A 13,015-nucleotide genomic window follows, 5' to 3' on the forward strand; every position below is an offset into this window, starting at 1 on the left:
GGAGTCTACTCAAACTCATGTCCATTGCATCAGTGATGCCATCCAACCATCTCATCCTCTGTCATCCCCTTCTCCTCCTGCCTTCAATCTTTTCAGAATCAGGGTCTTTACCAATGAGTCGGTTCTTCACATCAAGAGTTGGGTAGCTTTTAATTATAGCTCTATAGCAATTCTCACTTACTGGGTTGGCCGTGAAGTTTGGGGTTTTCTGTAATATCATATAGAGAAACCCCAATGGACACTTTCACCAACCCAGCATTAAACACTCATGAGCATGGAGCCACATCCTGTGATCCTAGTGAGGAGGACAGATTTAAATAAGAGCTGGTCGTGCTGGTGAAAGGCCAATAGTCCTCATGGAGGAAGCACACATGGAGACACAGGCAATCATCACAGGGTGCAGATGATGCTATAGTAACTTTAGCTATTAGAAGGGAACACAGAGGACTGGATATCTCTTTCCTTGACTTCAGAAGTGACTCATCTCTATTTGGATTTATTTATTTATTTTGTCATTCCTGTTGGCTAGCCAACTGGTGTCCTACTGGATTATCCCTGCCTCATTTTGTGTGCTCAAGTCCATGCTTAATAAGAATTATCCTAAGGAAAGCCTTATACAAGAATTCACCTTCTTCTTTCCCCACTATATTAAACTGAGTATTGAGTAAATAGATAGCAAGATTCAGTGACTAGCTATTATTTGTAGGTGATCCAGTGAGTCTATTACATTCTGTAGTTTTTATAAAACTTTGTAAAATACCATATAAAGACACAGGTTTTAATGTTATCTTCATCACCAGGAATCAGTCAATTGGGACCTCATGACCCAGTTTTCCATATTCCTTTCTGGGACACATGAGATGCTTTGTCCTTGAGTCGTAGGCTCAGGAGCTCTGGGACTTTCCTCCCCTGCTCTGCCCTAAGTCACCCCCTTGTCCCCTTCCGAGCAGAGCCGTGCAGGAGGTGACAGGACAGCGAGGGATCGTCATCACTCGCTCCACTTTCCCCTCTTCTGGCCGCTGGGGAGGACACTGGCTGGGCGACAACACGGCCGCGTGGGACCAGCTGAAGAAGTCAATCATTGGTGTGTGGGCTGCTGGCGGGAGAGGAGTCAGGATCTTGGATCAAGGATTCTCTGGGGAGGGAGGAGGAGGCAGGTCATGAGTGTCTTGTCTGACCCAGCCATGGTTCTCTTGCAGGCATGATGGAGTTTAGTCTTTTTGGCATATCCTACGTAAGTGTCCTTTTTTGTTCTTTTTAGAAAAGAAGTGTTTATTTATCTATCTGGCTGCCTTGGGTCTTAGTTGCGGCATGTGGTATCTCTCACTGCAGCACTCTGATGCAGTAGTTGCGGCATGTGGGCTTAGTTATTCCGTAGCTTGTGGGATTTTAGTTCCCCGAGCAGGGGTTGAACCCTTGTCACCTGCATTGCAAGGGGGACTGTAACCACTGGACCACCAGGGAAGTCCCTGTGGTGTCCTCTGGGTCGCTCCTAATCATAATGCAGATGGCAACATCTTTCAGAAATCATTAACTGGCCCATTTTGTTCTATCTTGTTTCAGACAGGAGCAGATATTTGTGGATTCTTTCAAGATGCTGAATATGAAATGTGTGCTCGCTGGATGCAACTAGGGGCCTTCTACCCCTTCTCAAGAAATCACAACACCATTGGGACCAGGGTAGGACATTAAGCTCAGAGCTCAAAAGTTTTGTGTTGCCAGGAACACAGATTCCCATTTGAACTACAAGTAATGTACAGGCTTCCCAGATGATGCAGTGGTAAAGACTCTGCCTGCCAATACACGAGATGCAGGAGACGAAAGTTTGATTCCTGGGTCGGGAAGATCCCCTGGAAAAGGAAATGGCAACCCACTCCAGTATCTCGCCTGGAAAATTCCATGGACAGAAGAGCTTGGCAAGCTATAGTCCATAGGGTCACAAAGAGTCAGACATGACTAAGCATATAGCACACGAAGTTGTTTATATTCCCCAAGGACATCTTATAAACCATTAAACCCTTATGTTCCTTTTAAAAAAAGCTTGAAATATATTATGAAATTATTACCACAGTAGGATCCGTTAACACCTCAATCACCTCACATAATTACCATTCCTTTTTTGTGGTGAGAACATTTAACATCTATACTCTTAGCAACTTTCAAGTTTATAATACAGTGTTGTTGTTGTTTAGTCACTAAGTAATGTCTGACTGTGTGACCGCATGGACTGTAGCCTGCCAGGCTCCTCTGTCCATGGGATTTCCCAGGCAAGAATACTGGAGTGGGTTGCCACTTCCTCCTTCAGGGGATCTTCCCGACCCAGGGACTGACCCCATGTCTCCTGCAATGGCAGGCTAATTCTTTGACCACTAAGTTATCAGGGAAGCCCTTATTATATAGTATTGTTAACTATGTATAAAACTAAGTATTGAGCAAACTCTGGGAGATAGTGAAGGACAGGGTAGAGGACAGGGAAATCTGGAGTGTGGCAGTCCTTGGGGTCTCAAAGAATTGGACACGACTTAGTAATTGAACAACAACAGTCATTAGCTATAGGCACCATGCTGCACATTTAATCACCAGAAATATTTAACTTCTTCTTTTTAATTTTTATTTATTTTTTTTTTCAGAAATATTTAACTTCTAAGAAGAAGTTTTTATACTTTGACTGACAATCCATCTCTGTCCATCCTGCAATCTGAATTAAAAATGGGCAGAGGAACCGAATAGACAGTTTTCCAAAAAAAGATATACAAATAGCCAACAGATACGTAAAAGAATCTTCACATTTCAACGAATCATATTCCTCAGTGTTCTTCAGATTATTCTTTTGATTTGGGCATTGTACCAGATATGCACCCCTGCCCCCAGCCCAATTTCTTATAAGAAAGTTTTTCAACTGTCCTGGGAAGGCTTCAGTGATTTCTTTCAGTCTATAAACAGAATATGTTTATATTCTCTGAGCCTCATCTATAGTCATTGTTGGTTTAGGCGTGTGTGACCTTCGTTTGGACTAACAGTTCAGTGACCTCTTTAAGTCCCCTATGTCCCTTCAGCACTGAACACTCCTTTTTTCTCCTTAGAGGCAAGACCCTGTGTCCTGGAATTCTACCTTCGTGACAATCTCCAAGAGCGTCCTGGAGACCAGATATGCCCTGTTGCCGTATTTCTACACCCTGATGCACAAAGCCAGCACGGAGGGCAGCACCGTCGTACGGCCTCTTCTCCATGAGTGAGTGTCCAGCCAGGGTCCCAGGGACTGAGACAATTTCCTTCTCTATAGTAGCTGTTGCAGAATTCTTCCAAATTAAAGACGTGACTGTCTTTGCCCAGAGCTCTCTAGGCACAGACCATACATTATGGCTCTTTTAAGCATGGTGTCTGTCACACCTTCACTGTTAGATAAAAGGCTACTGAATATTTTAAAAAATTCAACATGATAGGCAATACAACATAGAATAATTTCTTTCTAATTTGGGCATTTGTAGTAACTCACATCATAAAAGAAGGTATGCCAGGGGATATCTGAGGAATGAAGGCCATTCTTGCACTGAAGGTTAAGACGTTGGAGATGTTGATAGGGGAGAACATGTCTAAACCCAACTATTTCTGGGTTTGAAGACCATGGCATGTAGAAAGTGAATATGTATCTGATTAAGGTAGATCTAGGGAAAGAATAAAGATGGCATAGAATGCAGCTGGATTTCCAACTTAGGTCTGAATTTGAGGAGTTTCTTCAAGGCCTTGACCTGGAATCCTGTAGAGGGGTCCTAACTGTGATACCTTGGTTTCCCTCCCCAGGTTTGTGTCAGACCGGGTGACCTGGGATGTAGACAGTCAGTTCCTGCTGGGCCCAGCCTTCCTGGTCAGCCCTGTCCTGGAGGCTGTGAGTATGGAGGCCTCTGATGATCCCACCTGTGAGGCCAGAGACTAGTTAAAGAGAAGAGGCCTCATCAGATTGGGGTCCTGAGATGCACTTTCTTATTCTTTGTCTACCTTTGTCTCTTCTTCTCCCTCTGATCTGAAGTCCTTCACTTAGATGTTCCAGTCTTCAGCTCCCTCATCTTTAAAATATCAAGTTCTGATTCACTGAACAGTTGAAAAGGAAAAAACCCTCTGTTACACTTTAAGATATAATAATTTCTTCTTTAATTGCAATGAGTAGGAATCAGGTGGGGGCAGTACTGTTAATACAAAGAAATCCTTCCTATCTTCTGTCACTGTTAGAGAGAAACTTTTCAGAAGAATTTTTTGCAGCCAATGTATATAAGGTCATCACTGGCCAGCCCTTCCCTTCCTCCAAAAGAGGTCCTCAGGCAGCCATTTCTTTACTTCTTTTATCGATGATTAGGCTTCTGATTAAAATGTCAGTTAACTGGATTTTCTCCAAAACTTATTGCACTAATCATAATTTCTAAAGTATTAATGCCCATAAACCTGCAACTTTTCTTTTTTCTTTTTTTCTGCTCTAGACCTAACCTCAGTTTGTCTCTTTGAAGAGGGTATGGAATAAGCCTATAGGCAAATGATTTTTTTTTTTTCCCTCTGTAAGTTCCGGATCCCAGAGGGTTTTACAGAAGCCACCACTTTTGGTTAGGCAAATCTCCCAGTTTGAGAAGAGGGCAGGAAAGGAAGCTGTTCCCAACACTGGTGACCTCCAGAGAGGACAGGTCTGTGGGTCCAAGGCCATTGCTATAGTTTTGGCTCCTCTGCTATGCAAATGGGTTATTCTGCCCTCTATAGCTGAGCCTACTGCACTCACACCTTATTTTTGTTTAATTTTAGAATGCCAGAGATGTCACTGCATATTTCCCTAGAGCCCGTTGGTATGATTACTACACGGTAAGTTTTTCTGATTGCCTCTGTACAACCTGGGAAAATGACAGCACTCACAGTCTTCAGACTCTGACAGACCTCAGGTCAAATTCTGTCTCTGTAGCCCACTTGTTGTGTGGTCTTGAATGAGTCACTTGTAACCTTATGGCCTCCGTTTTCTCACTTCCACATGGGAAAAGACCACTTTCCTCACAGAGTTGTTGTGAAATGCATAAAGTCATCTCCTGTAGTACCTGGATTTTTGTGGGTGTTCTTTATTTGTTAGTTTGTCTCTTTCCTTATACCACCACTTTTCACAGTGCTGTATAATGGCAGACACTAGGAAAATGCTTGAAGTTGTGCTGGAAACTATGGTTTTTATTTATATCCTCCCTCTTAGACTGGAAGTTCATAAGTATTAGGAGCCTTTTCCTCTCTGTCTTTTTGAATACCTCCTTTTATAGTAGAGATGCCCAAAGAGTTGTTGACTGTACTTTCTAAGGTAAGCAAGGTCCTTGAAAGATACATAGAAGTGTGAGGCCTGACTCCTGTGAGCTGGTATAACGTAAATGCATTTAGAAATGGGGAAGGAACACAACCTTCTCCATCATACAACTTTTCCAGGCTAATCTGAACCCCAGAGACTCAGCTGGGGAAACAGAGTCTTCCACAGAAGCTTCAGTGGGGATACAGAGAAGCTTTTGCTGGGATACAGAGAAGTCAGAATTTGATTCTTTTCTTCTTTTTGGTAGATTTTTTAGGGTTTTGTAAATAGGTATAATATGACAGATCAATATGTCATCATCTTTTTTCAGAAATGTTTTTGATTGTTATTTTTTTATATTCTCCCAGATTGCATTAAAATAATATTGTCAATTCAGAAAATAAAAGCAAACCGGAACTAACATATATTAGATAGCATATCACTATCTATTATATGCTAACTGTATAATTAATACCTTCATTATATAATTATATATTAGTAACCATATATAATTATGTTATTTAATTATATAATTAATATGTATATCACTATTTATTATGTCAATTATATAATATATACCAATTAATTATATAACTATGTATATGTTAATGTATATCTGGGAAGAAATGATAATGTTACAGATTTATTCCTAGAGTGTATATATTTTACCAAAAAAGTTCAAGAATGTTTCATAGCAGCATTATTTGTAAAAGAGCAAAAAACTGGAAATAAGCCAAATGTCCATCAACAGTAAAATGGATAAGTAGATTGTATTCTGTGGGAGGGGGAATCAGGATGGGGAATACATGTAACAAAAAAATAAAAGAAAAAAAAATAAAACTAAATACTAATAAAGTGTTGCTACACAAATAAAGAAAATAAATATCACAAACATAACCTTGAGCACAAATAGCCAGATACAAAAGAGTAAAGAATGTATGATTCCATTTATGAAATAGAAATTAAAAATCCAGGCAAAAGTGATAAAAATCAGAACAGTTACTGCCTTTGGTGTGGTGATTATTATGAGAGGGGAGGAGAGAGTCATCTAGGATCCTGGTAATAGTCACTTCTTGATCTAGGTGGTGGTTTCATGGGTGTGTTCACTTGGTAAAACTTTATTGAGCTGTGTACTTGTTATTTGTATAATTTTCTGTACCTATGTTACTAAGAAGTTAACTAGAAAATTTGTTCCCTCAGAAAGATAAGAAGATATACCTAAAATAAGAAAGCATATTTTAAACACGACATACTCACAAAGCAATCCTTGCAAATTAAAGGCATGATGCAGGAATTTTGCTTAAGAGGAAATTATAAGGTACAACCTAGGAAATTACCCAGAACAGACAGGCAAAGAGATGGAAAGCAGGAAAGGGAAAAATAAGAAAGCCCTACTTGTTTTGAGAGCTCCCATTTTTGCTCAGTTTCTCTGCTGCTTGTCCAGTGAAACTGGGAATGAGCAATTGCTTGAGTGAAGGGTGGGCGAAGAATGAAAGACTCCTAGCTCTCTATCTTGGTGGCTCCCACTTCCCGGGGATCATGACTCCTCCTATCACTGCTGCCTTGGTAGTTGTGGACTCTCATCCCCCACTGTCCCTTCTGGGCTCGTCTGACTGCAAGAGCAACATGGCATGCTTACTCTTTATCTTAAGGCCCCGCCTGTTTGATGAAGGGGCAGGTATCTTGAGGCAGGACAGGCTAATGCACTTCTGCCAAAGCTGGACCTTCATCTACTCAGACTCTCAGATTCTCTAAATGAGCTGCAGAATCAGCAGTTGATAGTTCTTTGCAGAGTTTTTGCCTGTCTTGGTCCTGTCTATGTGACTGGACATGCCATGATGTTGGCTTCTATCCACCCTTCTTTCCTTTCTATCATATTGGGCATATTGGGCATTACTGTTTGTAGACTATTGAGAGAGGGAGAAGCATGGAACTATTCTGACTTGTCTTATTGATTACCTATTTTAGTGAAGACTAAGAGCACACAGTGTGTGTGAATCAGTTTTTATATACTTCACTTGTGGCCATTTTGTTTGTTTACAGTGTAGACTATATATTGGATTTTTAAAGTAGTGCTTTTCAGCCATATTCAGTGACTATGCGGTTGGTGAGAATTCTCCTGTACAAAGTCATGTTAAGTTGTCTATTCTTATTTTAATAGTGCTGCTTTAAGATTTGACCTTAGAGTCATGTCTTTATGGATATTTTAACAGGCATTTTTTAGGCGAGCCCAAGTCAGAAATGATTTAAAGGAAAGTAAACAAGCTTGTGACTCATCAGGTACTATAAAGGAAATCATGAGAAGGTATCATATCCTATGTAGCCACAATGTGTGGTAGAATGGAAAAAAAAATCAAAAGAATTAAAGAATTTGGCAAGAAGATAACTTTGACAGTTTTACATGTATCAAGTTTCACTTGAAGGTAGAACCATCAGTCCAGTATTCATAAGATATTGGAATAAATTCTCATTAGAGAGCATATAATTCACTTTTCTCATGATATCAGTGAGGAAATTGAAGAAGCCCAGAGATATGGGCTGGAATTTGTATTAAGTTCTGTAGACTCTGGAGTCCTGAGGCCACCCATGAAGCAGAGTCTGACTCGGGGAATGTGATACAGATCAAATCTGTATAGAATGAACATCAGGGACCAAAAGTGAAGAAATGGTAGCTTTGCTCCTTGCCTCTAAAGTGGTGATTCTCAGATGGGAGGACTTGTGTACCAGGGGACACTGGCCAAGTCTGGGGATACTTTTGGTTGTCCCAATGTGGTGGAAGGTGGGGGAGAGGCTGCTGGCTTCTAGGGGATGGACATTGGTCAATATCCAGAAAGCATAGAACAGCCCCCACAACGGAGTTAGCTGGCCCAGGATGTCCCTAGTGCTGAATGTGAGAAGCTGGGCTCCAGGTTGAGAACATGTTAGGAAGGAATTGAGATTCGTGCCTTGGGGTGAGCGCCACTTCTCCCTGTCACATATGGGGCAAGATCTAGACGTGAGACATAAAGGACGATATGGTGACGTAAAGATAAGGATTTGTGAAGCAGGTCCATTCACTTGATGATTTCTGTCAAGTAGGAGTCTAAGGTGTTAGTGAAGTTGGTGGGAGCAGGGCATGGGGCAGTGGAAGGAGATGGAAGCAGAGAGGGGACCAAGCAAAGGGAAGGTCTGGACATGCCTTTGTGGGGAGGGAGTCAGGAGCTGAATAAAATAAAAAGATTGGTCAGCCTCCTCTGGCAGTGCTGCTGGGTGCAGAGATAGAATGTGGAGTGAGGCTAGGGTGAGATGCAGCTATGGTTGGGATCCTGACCTGATGTCCTGGCAGCCTGGAGCCCACACAGCAGGTGGTGAGCATGGAAAAGCGTGATAACCGATGCCAGACGGCAGCAGGTCCCGAGCGTGGACACGATGGCTTGTAGATCATCGTCCAGGCAGAGGCGTTCCCTTATCGTCCCGGACCTTCTTCTCGCCCACAGGGTGTGGACATTCAAGCCCGGGGTGAGTGGAAGTCCTTGCCGGCGCCTCTTGACCACATTAATCTTCATGTCCGTGGGGGCTACATCCTGCCCTGGCAAGAGCCTGCACAGAACACCCACTTAAGGTGAACAAGGGCCCCAGAACCACACTTGTTAACTCAAATCCTGGTGAAGCCCACCAGTCTGCAAACTGTACCCTTAGGCCCAAAAGCACTTTTACGGGGCTGGCCAAAAAGTTCATTTGGGTTTTTCCTTAAGATGGTATGGAAAAATTCGAATGAACTTTTTGGCTAACCCAATAGTAAACATTTTTGTTTGCTTGCTTGCTTGTGTGGATTTTAACCTTTTTTGGATTCTGTACTCTTTGAACAATTCTTTTTTTTTTTTTTGAACAATTCTTAATTAATAGCTATTTGAGATCTAAGTGGGTAAGGTGTTAAGTTTAAATAGTGACATTTGAAATGGAAGTCAAATAGGAGCAACCATGGATCATGCTAGTTTTAAAAGACTACCTAGGAGCCTGGCAGGCTACATACAGTTCACAGGATTGTGAGAGTCTAGGTGGTTTAGCGACTAAACCGCCACCACCACCAGTGATTTCCTTGGTGGTCCAGTGATTTGACTTTACCTTCCAATGCAGGGGGTTTGGGTTTGATCCCTGGCTAGGCAGCTAAGATCCCACATGCCTCATGGTCAAAAAACAAAAATGTGAAACAGAAAGAATACTGTGACAAATTCAATAGAGACTTTTTAGATGGTCCACATCAAGAAGACCATCAAGGCTGTCTGGATCATAATTGCCTCTTTGCTAAGAAAATGATTGCTAAAAACTTGTTTAAGCCAGATGGAAACTGAGGCTGAGATTCCTTATATGCAAGGTTTACAAATTCTAGGCCTAATGTATAACCTATATGTTCTAGACCTATATAATAATTGATACTAGCTGACATCAGGTGAATGCTTGCTCTGTGCCTAGAACCGTACTAATACGGAGACTTCTATTTAGAGATTGTCTACTTTTCCTGACAAAAGGAAAAATAAGCCCTTGGTGTAAGTACTGTTATCATCCCCATTTTGCAGATGAGCAAAGAGAAGCTTCAAGAGGTGAAATGTTTAACTTAGAGTCGCATAGTTAATAAGTAGTTGAACGGAGACTAAACTCCGTGTCTATCTAAAATCTAAAAATCCGTGTCTATCTAAAATGTCTAACTGATGTCAAATTAAAATCCTTGAAGCCCTATTTATTTGATTGCAAAAATCCAGTTAAAAACTGAGGAAGTTAGGACATCTGTAAGCAGAACTCCCTGTACATGTGGAGATTAGGTCGTGAAGAAAGAGATTGAAACAGTAAGCTTTCCTCACAGTGGGGAAAGAAAGGAAACCAATGTGTTTGCTTGTAGTTCTTTGTAGACATTGTAGAATTCCTGTGAGCCTTAAAATTCCCCTTGATTCATTCATTCATTCCTGACATGAAATTGTCGAGCTTATGGAGTCAGAACTAGAACTAGATCCCAAGTCTCCAGAATCCTAGTACCCAGTCTTTATATCTTGAAGCACTTCCTTTTTGTTTTTATGAAAATCTTACGGTTTGTGGTGATGGCTTTGTTTTTACCCAATGTCTCTTTCCTACCTCACTGCAGCCGTCAGAAATTCTTAGGTTTCAAGGTTGCCTTGGATGATGAGGGGACTGCTGAAGGCTGGCTCTTCTGGGATGATGGGCAAAGCATTGGTGAGTAAGGGCTGCCTCCAGTTCCTTCATGTCAATACCAGGTTCCTGGATATCTTATAGGGCTGCTGTCTCCTTTTATGTGTTAAGACAATTGTGTATTTTAAAATATAGCCATTTGTTACTCTAAGTGTAATACATGATCTTTGTGCCTCATCTATATAAAGCTTAGTTCTGAATCTCTCACCATTATCTAGTTGTCCTAATCCATTGTGAAAAAAAGCAGTATAAGGAGCTATAGGGAAAGTTTCTTTGCAGCCAACTGAGCTATATTTCCATATATGGTTTATGTGTCCCACTAAGAAAAGTAATGCTTCTATCAGCTGTGCTACTGTTCGGAGGAGGGGGTTTCTATTAAGAGTTTACAGGAATTAGTAAACTCTAGGAAGGATGTCTCAAGTACTATTGTTATTTCTGTGCCCAGGGATGTCCAATAGAACTTTCTGCAGTGATGGAAATGATCTATATCTGTGTTGTTGAAGATGGTAGCAATTAGGCATATGTGACTGTTGAGCACTTAGAATGTAACAGGAGTATCTGAACAACTGAAGCTTAAATTTTATTTGATTGTAATTAATTTAAATTTAAATAACTACATTTATCTAGTGGCTACTATCTCAGACAGCACAGTTCTAGTGGATAGGCAACACCTTCTGATTGAGTGATAAGGGCTCCGAAAGAGGCGAGTGTCTGGAGAAGAGGGAGGAAGCCTCAGAGTTAGGGTGTGTGTGTGGGGGGAGTACCCGTAATAGTAAGGCTTTGGCTAGTCCACCCTAAAAAATATTCTCCCTGGACCTGCAGCATAAATTAAGAATAAGAAAAAGAAGTCTCTTCTCCAGAGACTGCATTTAAAAAATTGCCTAATACCACTCAAGGTTAACCAACCAATTGTATGCCAGTCTTGGTGTTTGTGATGTGGGTGTGCATGCACGTGTGTGCACATATGTGTCTCTAGCAGAAGAAATTTGGGAATTCTGAGGTGACTACCAAGAGGTTGGGAATCATAAGAAAGAGAAGAGGATTAAGAGTGATGTTAGAAAACTCTGTTTTATGAGGGGACTCTGTTAGACCGAGGCATCTGTATACACTTATTTTAGACATTCTGTGTAAATTGAGGTTGGGGGTGGATTCTGACTCATTTCTCAAAATGAAAGTCTATAAAGAAGAAAAATAAAATTTAAAAAGATCACAAACCAAAACCATCCCTACTTTCCCAACCAAGATAGGTAAGCCATTAGAATTCTAGGATGTAGTTCCAGGTCATGCTTACTTTGTGTTTGTTTGCAGATACCTATGAAAAAGGACTCTATTACCTGGCCCACTTTTTCGTCAGCCAGGTGAGTGTGGCTGGGACTATGAAGGGTGAATAGTTCTGCCAGCTTACTAGGGTGCTGGACGTCATAGGATATACATCATCACTTAGAATTCCTTCACTGTTCATGTTACTAATTTGCATCTTCAGTTCAGTTCAGTTCAGTTCAGTCACTCAGTTGTGTCCGACTCTTTGCAGCTCCATGAACCGTAGCACACCAGGCCTCCCTGTCCGTCACCAACTCCCGGAGTCCACCCAAACCCATGTCCATTGAGTCAGTGGTGCCATCCAACCATCTCATCCTCTGTCGTCCCCTTCTCCTCCTGCCCTCAATCTTTCCCAGCATCAGGGTCTTTTCAGTTGGGTCAGCTCTTTGCATTAGGTGGCCCAAGTATTGGAGTTTCAGCTTCAACGTCAGTCCTTCCAATGAATATTCAGGACTGATTTCCTTTAGGATGGACTGGTTGGATCTCCTTGCAGTCCAAGGGACTCTCAAGAGTCCTAACCCTAATTTGCATCTTACTCTTTCTCTAGACTTCAGATGGAGATGTCAAGTGCTCCCAGGAAGTTTTCTGTGATTAAACACACTCATATTTCATCAGTAACTTAGTCCAATTCACCAAGCAAGATGGGCAGACCATTTCAATGTTTTCTCGCCCTTGTTCCTATGCTGCCTTGGAACGATTGGCATGTTTTGTTACTTCACATGTGGAATGTAAAGGTTCCTGCTAGCTGAGATTCTTGGTCTCCTTAGAGTTGGAGTGACTCTAGAGACCCTACTGGTGTTTAACCAGTGCAAAGTTGGGTGGTGGTTGGCGATAGGTGGCAGAATGTTAAAACCATGGTCTCACTATCCAAGGTCACAAGTTGGGGACTCTCAAATTATCTTATTTCATGCTCTACATTTGTGCCTGAAAGAGGTTGTAAGAAATTTGAACAAATTTTGCTGTTTTTTTTTTTCCCCTCCTCTGGTTTCTTTTGTCTCCAATTGACAGAATACGATGCAGAGTCATATAATTTTCAACAAATACATCAACGATACAAACCCTTTGAGACTGGGCTACTTTGAGGTCTGGGGAGTGGGCAGTGACTCCATTTACAATGTCAGCATCTCTGCGAGTGGCATGGTTATAACACCCCCCTTCTCCTACAACTCTACAACACAGGTTTGTGACCAGTTCGAAGTCCAAATGGTATTTCCC

General features: G+C 41.6%; 1 protein-coding gene across 3 annotated transcripts in view; it reads left to right on the forward strand.

Moving 5' to 3' along the window:
* MGAM (maltase-glucoamylase) overlaps window positions 1–13,015 on the forward strand; it is a 198,121-nt gene that overhangs the window by 79,201 nt on the left and 105,905 nt on the right. For 2 of the 3 annotated variants that reach the window (XM_043873136.1, XM_043873135.1), the window contains exons 38-47: window positions 951–1,084; window positions 1,200–1,234; window positions 1,564–1,680; window positions 3,084–3,232; window positions 3,802–3,886; window positions 4,786–4,842; window positions 8,776–8,900; window positions 10,416–10,504; window positions 11,789–11,838; window positions 12,809–12,979. In XM_043873136.1, the coding sequence (XP_043729071.1) occupies window positions 951–1,084; window positions 1,200–1,234; window positions 1,564–1,680; window positions 3,084–3,232; window positions 3,802–3,886; window positions 4,786–4,842; window positions 8,776–8,900; window positions 10,416–10,504; window positions 11,789–11,838; window positions 12,809–12,979 (1,012 nt within the window). The remainder of the gene's footprint in view (window positions 1–950; window positions 1,085–1,199; window positions 1,235–1,563; window positions 1,681–3,083; window positions 3,233–3,801; window positions 3,887–4,785; window positions 4,843–8,775; window positions 8,901–10,415; window positions 10,505–11,788; window positions 11,839–12,808; window positions 12,980–13,015) is intronic. The other variant, XM_043873137.1, reaches the window with a different exon arrangement.

This window comes from Cervus elaphus, chromosome 18, assembly GCF_910594005.1.
Source record: "Cervus elaphus chromosome 18, mCerEla1.1, whole genome shotgun sequence".
Taxonomy (NCBI): domain Eukaryota; kingdom Metazoa; phylum Chordata; class Mammalia; order Artiodactyla; family Cervidae; genus Cervus; species Cervus elaphus.